General features: G+C 40.3%; 1 protein-coding gene across 4 annotated transcripts in view; it reads right to left on the bottom strand.

Annotated features, from left to right (window-relative positions):
- Positions 1-3,057: 3,057 nt before the first annotated feature.
- The window catches only part of epm2a (EPM2A glucan phosphatase, laforin), a 6,879-nt gene continuing 1,382 nt past the window's right edge, over positions 3,058-8,554 (bottom strand). For 2 of the 4 annotated variants that reach the window (XM_079645988.1, XM_079645991.1), the window contains exons 2-4: positions 7,202-7,376; positions 4,282-4,526; positions 3,058-3,810 (exon numbers count right to left, since the gene is read on the bottom strand). In XM_079645988.1, the coding sequence (XP_079502114.1) occupies positions 3,527-3,810; positions 4,282-4,526; positions 7,202-7,376 (704 nt within the window). In that variant the 3' untranslated portion in view covers positions 3,058-3,526. Of the gene's footprint in view, positions 3,811-4,281; positions 4,527-6,127; positions 7,172-7,201; positions 7,377-7,563; positions 8,549-8,554 lie in introns of those variants that run through there. The other 2 variants (XM_079645990.1, XM_079645989.1) reach the window with 2 other exon arrangements.

Below are 8,554 nucleotides of genomic sequence, written 5' to 3'. Positions count from 1 at the left end.
CACAAGTGTATTTCACAGGAAGCCTTTCAGTACAGTCACACTTTGAACCGCTGTGCTGTTGGCCTGTCAAAACTTGACTTACTTCATCCATTTTTCATTTTCCCTTACCCACCACTCTTCCTTTCTGTGTGATTAACAGTAATGTGCCTACATTGGAGTGCTTCTCTATCATAAATGGAGGCAGTCATTACAGCCACCAACATCCATCATCTATATTGCATGCAGTTGTGTTTTGAAATTAAAAATGTCTTTGCTGTCCAGCCACATTAAACACGTGTAACTTAAGACATGCATGTAATGAGAGCAAAGGCAATCTTGACTTAGAAAAGATTGGTCCAAAATACTCAAACAAGGTTCTCAGATTTTGTTTCCTGGCTACATTAACAGTTTATAAATCTAGCTCAGCAAAGCATCTTATCATTGAAACATGATTTTAAAGTTGATCATTTAAAGATGAACTATAACACCCCTTGTTGTTAAATACCAACCATATGCAATATGTGCAATATATATATATATATATATATATATATATATATATATATATATATATATATATATATAGGCTGTGAATAACAGTGCAATATGGCTGCAACATCTTCAGAACTGTTGTAAATTGTGTAATTCTTTTAAAAAAAACATTTTTTATCTTTAATATTTGTTTAGTTTTTTCTGCATACTTCTTTGTTAAACATTAAGCTGTCTGTGGCTCTTTTCTGCTGTAACAATGTAAATGTCCCCTCTGTGGGACGAATAGAGGTATTCTGATTCTGATTCATATTTGGGCAATACCAATAATTACAATCTGACAAACCATAGAATCAATAACTCTCAACAACAAAAACAAAAATAATGTGGATATTAATGAGACTGAAACACCTATTATATGCCTATTCTAAGTAGATCACGGTTGTAACATGTCCCAAACGAAGTAAAAGTAAGGATGTAGTAAGAAAGAGTTATAAAATATTGTATCTTTAATAAAGAAAAGCATGAGAAACGTTTCACTAACTAAGGTATTTGGATGCTAACAGGGAGCATAGTTCAGGTGTTACAGGAATAAACACTTTCTTTGCAAGAGAAATATCAAGCCTGCATAAATCTGCCCATTCATTGTTATGGTCCCCCGAGGGACAAAGGTTTGGTATTATTGAATATCAGTGGGGCACTGCCACTGGCTACTTGAGGAGTGACTCAGACTGCAAGTAATGCATTCATAGAAGAAATGTTTACCCAGTCTTGTAGGTGCTGTGTCTGGAAAAACACATGCCATATGTTGCCATGGCACACGCATAAAACAGACAGTTGCTCAGCCTCCAGTCAGTCAGCCAATCTCAGATGTATCGATTATTAAACAATGGTACACTCAGCCTCTCAGATGTATTTATATTTGATTGTCGATCAACTGTCTGGCATTACTCATACCTATTAATATTCCACAGAGTGTCTCATAGTCAGATATTCTTGGACTACATGAATAAACCTTCCTCCGGGGGCTGCTGGTTCAAGCTCCTGAAACACACATGGTAGAATGAGCCAGTAGATTTAGAGTTATTCGGTCAAACCGCATCTCTTCACTTTGGCTTTTACTTTCAGTACTTGCCAGGGTGAGCTGGAGTTCTGCCCTGGAGCAAAGAGAGACATTTCTTCATTATGGGATTATTCTTAGCAAATGGTGGACTTGGAATCTATTAGGTAAATGAAACATGGGTGCCTGGACTGACGTCTGTGCATGTGAAAAAGCTTTTCCTCTCAATGATGAATGAATGCAGGCCGGTCTAGCTAGCAGAACTGTATCAAAGGCAAATGGTTTGAGATTTAAAGTGCAGACTTCATGATTAAAATCATCATCATGAGTCTGCTGAAAAAATGCTCAGCTCATCCTTTTTTTTACAGATAATCTAAATAAAGCAGAGTGACGTTTAATAAGCCTGTGCGAGACATGGACGCAGTGTCTGACTTCTTATTGGAAAAAGCTTTGAAACTTTTTAACGAAATTAGGGAACGGTTAGATATATATAGCCAAAGAATATATATTTTATTTTTTGTAATGTAAATACTTTGTGCACCCTCTTCTTTCTCTTCCTAGTGTCTGCATCCTGCAACAAGTAACCATGTCATATATCATTGTCCATCGGACAAGGGGTTCTGCTAAACACACAATGATATGTTCTTTTAGCCTTTCCTGCCTTTATTAGATATGACAGTGGGGAAGGAAGGCTTGCATGCAGCAGTAAGGGATTTGATGATGTGGAGCACAATCTGATCAGCAACACTGTGACACGATACATCCCTTACGTTACGTACGTGGAGGTGTTTTGCGTAATTCATAGTTCATATGTCTCATGTCACTCATTCCATATTCAGTTTTTGTTCATATTTTTAGAACATTTCGAAAATGATTTGCTTCAGCTGGCACTCATGCATGGATAATTAGTTTTACCACTGAAAGCCTCAACAAGTGCTGTCTGCTGAAGGGACTCACTGAAAGAAAAAGGAGAATATGAATTGTGCTCGATGAGAAAGCTCCTTTCTCCTTTCCAATCCACCAAATGTCTTAAATCAGGTAACAAAAACACTGTATTTAAAAAAGCAATATATCCTCAATAGGAGTCTAGGCAGACATTCAGAATTGACAACAAACAGTATTCCAATAATGTCTTATTATGTATGCATTAAAATGGTCTGGCCTAGATGTTGTTTTCGTTATTGATGGAGATGGGTCGGAATAGCATCTGTCGGATTAATAAATAAAGATGAAATGCCATCAAGCTCGCTGAGAGAGATGGGCGGAGCTGAATGCTTCAATGTGTGCGTGGGAGCGGGAGAGGCATTGTCGTTTATTTGAGTTTTGGAATGGATTTGTTGCTTTGGCATGAAGTGCCAAACATTAAGACCTCTTTTCAAAGTAATATATTATTGACAATTTCCCCCTCCGAATTAAAGAGGGTATTTTCTAATTTGATACACAATAACAATGTGGACTAATCCTTTACTGAGAATCACAGCTCATTGGATGAGAGCAAACAGTGCTACTGTTATATATTGATTGATATATTGTTTTGATTGTATTTATTCTCATACATTGCTGTCCAACCCATCAGCTAAAAAGGGCCTTCTCAAAATGCCAACTGTATTTTTCACTACAAAAAGAAAAGGTCTTTCCAACACCGTGCAGACATTTAAATACTGATGTGTCCTGAAACTAACGATGTTTTAACTGTGTGTGCTAAATGGCAGAGGGGTCTTAAGTTAAAAGCCAACACATTACAGTAGGATTATTGCTTCCATGCCGACAGCCAGCAGAACTCTCTCCAGATACTTAGGGATCAACTTGATTTCAATATCGAAAGTGGGTCATTTACTTGAATTACATCGAAGTGAAAGTAAGTAAATGTTCTTGCTGACTATACCGTGTTTCTTTCACATTGTAAGGAATCATTTCCAAGAGTCTAGTCCAGTGGAGCTTTCGATACCTGTCGATTTGGCTTCAATGTCAAGACTTTCGTACAATCGAGTACAATTCTCATGTCTCTTGGTAAGAGATGGATGATCGTAGTTGTCCAAACTTCTGGATGAAGTCGGTTTGAGCCTGGACTAAAGCCTCCTCGTCTATGTACACTGCCGGCCTTCTGGCTGCAACGAAGTACTGCACCTTCCTCAGACTCCAGCCAAGGACGTACAGGAGCAAGCCGCACACAGCTGCAGTCGACCTGCCCACTCCAGCATTACAGTGAACATAGACAGTGTGACCATTTTCCAAGAGCCCATGGAGCAGATACACTGCCTGGGGAAGCATCCTAATGCGACCTGCAAAAGGAGACACAATAGATCTAAAGCAGAGGGCTTGTACATGTGAAGTATGAATATATGTAAATATTTCTTTGCTTGCATTTACTGTGAAAGCACAAGTAGCATTATTTTGCGACTCACACAACACATGAGATACTGCCCAACCTTTCAGGTTAAAAGAAACCTTACATTAGAAGGTAATGAGCATGGTTAGATATAATTCCACCATTCACAGATTGATGTATTTATTGCATTCATCTCATTCTAGAAAAGTGTTACTAAAATAATTATTTTGGGGATTGTCCACTTCAAAATATTTGAATGGAACCATCACTAAAACAAAGTATGCATATTGAGTACGTTTAAAGCTCTTCAGCCGGATTACGGCCAAAGAGTCTTTCAGAAAGACGAGGAGCCCTCACTCAGACCTGACTAAATACTATTACTACACCTGTATTTATTCTTGTATGTGCACAGATGTGTCCTTACCCTCAGTGCTCATGTCAGGAGTGGGTATCCACACGTACAGCAGTCCACAGTCTTCGTACAGACGCATCATCGTCTGCGGGGTCATGGCTTCCCCTGGGTCGTGCCTGCAGCCATTAGAGTTGTTTACCACGTCCAACTCTGTCTGGAAGTTCATCACTGCAGTAATCCCCAATTCCTGCTTCATCTTTATGGTCACGTGTTCCACCTGTCGAGGGCAGCTTCCCAGCCAAATACGTGGCAATACCCTGGGGATAATGAATACGCATAATCCATTTTATGAATGCAAGCAGTCATTATTAAATTATATATATTATGCTGAACCTGTGAGGTTAACGCAATGCCTGAAGAGAAGTGTTTGAATGAAGTCACAGATGAAGAAAAGGGGAATTATGACTTTAAATGACACTGTAGATGTAATAATTGGATAAAATGGTTTAAAGGGTTTGAATAAAGCTTTATACTCTGAAAGCAAATATGGTGTGAGGGTGACAAAGAGGTTACGCTCTGCCCCTATTTGGCCATTGTGTGGGGTATGAGCAGAGAATTTCAAGGTACTCCTGAGCCAATTAAAGTAATTGTTTTCTAACAGTCCGACAGGCAGATCAAGGAAAGCTGACCCTTACAAGTCACTAACAAGCACATGGTTTCATTCTGATTCTGTAGTTTTCCTCCCTTTCTCCTTCATGGCACTGATGTTTTGTTTACATCTTGTACTTATAATTCTTCTCGATACCACTTCGGTCTAAGGCACACTCATTTAGGGTTCATTAATGTGCATGAAGTCAACAACCAGAGCAGGTGACTCTACGTTAATCTGTAATGTCCCAAAGTGGCCCTGCAAAGTCTCTGGTTTCGACTTGCTGTGTAATCAGATATCCTCTTTTCTTTACATAAAATGCTTTTGCTAAATGGCTTTGTTGCAAATCAATCAATTGTCTTGTTTTTTATTAAATCATTATACACCTGTTCTTACTCTTACAGAAAGTATCAACACCAATTGGACCATATCAAAACTGAAAAGCTAAACTGAAGTTGTGTAAAACTGATGTTTCTGTTGTGTATTCTGTGTGACTAGCAGTGTATCTATTACGTAAAATGAGTAAATACAATTATTGGTAGATTCTAGCTGATGCTTTACATAATTTAGCCGAACGATGTAGGATTACATTTCTTGGAAAATATGTCTGTTTTATTGCTCAGTTGCTCATACAACATTATTACAAACTCATTACGATCTGGCTTTATAACCTTCAGGCCTCCTCTCCTCTGAATCAAAGCATTGGAGACGAGGCACCTGTTAGACAGCAAGTTAAAGTCTCTTTGAATCATATAATGAGTTATTGCAGAGGTGAGTGTGTAAATAGTACTGGGGAGCAAACGGATGCAAGGTCTGAGAGACTAATTTGAAAAAGCTATTAATAGCAAAGATACAAGGGCAGAGTGCTTCCTACTGAACAAGGGTCCTTGACATAAGCCTTGTAAGGTCTTCGGACACGAATGAATACCTGATGGCACCGGCCAAGCTTGCTCGTTGTTATGCAAGTGATGTGTTCACTGCCACAGGGTTCCTGGGCTCCTGATACATCATGGCACTAACTATGTTTATATTATTATGGTCCACTATATTAAAATGATCATGTGATCTTTAGAGGTTGCCTCTGTAAATAATTTGAGAAAAGTATTAATTTTAGTATATTTTGATCAGGGTTAAGAGTTGCTAATTTTAATGCAACTATTGAGGCCTGGAAGCTGTTAAATAATTGAGTTAGCTAGATAACAGCTAATGGTATCTTCTTCATAGTCTTGTGAATAAGAAATCAATTGAAATACATTGCATATATAATACTGTTTGAGCTGATAATGCAGCTGCTGGGGGCCGACTTGTTCAACAATTCTAAGGGTAGACAGCATTTAAACTAAAAGAAAGAGAGCAAGATTCAAAAGCTAAGGAGTGAGCAGCCCTGAGAGCATGGTTGCTTCTTTGTATGACACTGTTCAGGCCTTTTCGCAGGACACTGCTAAAGATTAATTTTCTCTCACAGATATTCTACCATGACAAAGCAGAATTCCGAGCTGCACTGACAATACAAAGCAATACATGAGCCTTACTAACTTAATAAGATTGGTATTGTTTGGAAAGTGTTAACACAATAAGAAAAGAAGAGCTGAGGTGACCCTCTGTGTTATTTAAGAAACAATCACACTTCAGCAGGGAATTCATTGGTTCCATTGGACCTCATTCATTTTCATTATTATTACATTTGGTAAGAAATCCTGGGAAATTACAGAAAATTACAACATAGACCTGTTTCAAAGTAATATTGTCAAACTGTTTCAATACTTAGTGTATGACCAAATCTTCTCTTTCACTGGGAGGTCAGAGGTAAAGCACTTATTGGGCAACTGTGGCTGTGACTGGGTAGTGTGGTTGTCTAACAATCAGAAGGTTGGGGGTTCAATCCCAGTCAACATATTGATGTATCCATGGGCAAGATCCTTGCTGACTTGTACAGTATATGTAAAGTGCCATGTGGGGTTGTAAATAGGAATAGCACTATAAAAAAGCAGTCAATTTAGAAGAACAGCAACCATCTTGTGAAAGTACACCTAGCTGGTTGCAGGACTTCAGTGTGTAACCCATGCTGCTTACCCCCAACAGTCTAAAGTCATGCTGTCTCACTACTGAACCTAAATTCTATAACATTTCAACTCAATCCCACAATGTTTTTTTTTCTTTTATGTGTTAGTTTGTTGTAACTACTATTCATTTAGTTAATACTTTTGGTATCCACTGTGAACAATTGTAATACAAAATATGAAATCATTCAATGAAAAAAGATTTCCGCTGCAACTGTGACATGTTTTACTTGTAGACATTCCCAGTATTTGCTTTGGCTTTGTTTCTACTGTACTGTTTTACCTGGAGAAATGAATGGCATTCTGACCGGCCACACTGAAGTAAAAGTTGGTGGTGTGTTTCATCTCATCTGTGTGTCCTGTTTCCTCTATCCAGTGACCAATTGGATGGCAGTAAACTCCATCCACTATGTTCTTCTCATCAAATGAACAACACCTGTCATGGCTCGGATTGCTACCTGGTGACAAGCAAGACACATTTTCTGCAGGTTGGTGTTGAACTTTTACAGTAGTATAGTAACACTATATTCTTCTGACAGGTACAGTCAGCAACTACTACATTTGTAGATTTGAATTATATAGAATTAATGCGATAACTTAAAGGTCCCATGTCATGCTTTTCCGGCGAAACTATGGGGCGCTTACACTGTAGGTGCGCCGCGTTTGGGGCTGCGGGTGCCAGTGGAGCCTCGCAGATGGGGTGCTGCAGCCCCCTCAGCACCTCCCCTTCCCGCGTCCATGGTGCTCAGGCTGAGTTCAGGCTGAGTTTCGAGATGTCTCAGGAAACCAGGAAACGACACCAGTAATACAGCTCACACTGTCCGTTCCTCACAGCAGCGAGTCGCGCAACGTCCCGCCAACATGGCACCCAGACCCCAGGCAGCCTTCTCATCTGTTTGTTATTACTGGTGTCATTTTTTGGTTGCTAACGCCATTGTAACACAAACACTGATGTTCCGCTGTAAAGGTGGTGGACTCATCAGAACAGAGTGGGCGAGCTGACCAATCAGAGCACAGTGGGCTCATAGGGAGGGGGGCAGGAGCTCCAACAAGCCGTTTATGACCGTGGGTGTTTCTCAATGTCGAGGATGCTTGCTTGGTAGCACATGTCTTCCGCATCACTTGCTTCAGAAGCGAGGCAAGAATCCTTCCTAGGCTCGGAAAACAAAGAATTGTGGAACAGGCTAACCCCTAGTTTCCACCGGGTCCGTCTGCGGCGAGTTAGGGGCGCGTTGCGGCAGCGCCACGGCGTCCGCAAGGATCGCGGCCACTCTAGTCAATGGGTGCTATTCCACCAGACGCGCTGCGTTACGGCTCAGAAGCGTCCCAGAAGCGTCTCGCCGCTGGGCTCCACTCGAAATAGGATTGAAGTCTATTTTTCGACGCGACGCAGTAATGTCTGGCAGGAAGTGGAAAGGTGACAGCATCCGGCCCACCCCCCAAATCAACAAGATTGGCCTCGGTAGAATTCCAAGTATGCTGGACATTGGAACAGTCCTTCGTTGGCACTCGATGACGTAGTATGCTTGAAATAGTGGCTCTGGAGCTCTGGAGCAGCCTTCCTCGACATTGAGAAACACCCAGAGAGTGAATACACATACTATACAGAGATGCTGAGAAACCCATGTCATTTTGG

Source organism: Notothenia rossii (assembly GCF_949606895.1).
Source record: "Notothenia rossii genome assembly, chromosome: 8".
NCBI classification, from domain to species: domain Eukaryota; kingdom Metazoa; phylum Chordata; class Actinopteri; order Perciformes; family Nototheniidae; genus Notothenia; species Notothenia rossii.
Note: the sequence above shows the minus strand (reverse complement) of the source record. Positions and strands in the feature narration are given on the sequence as shown.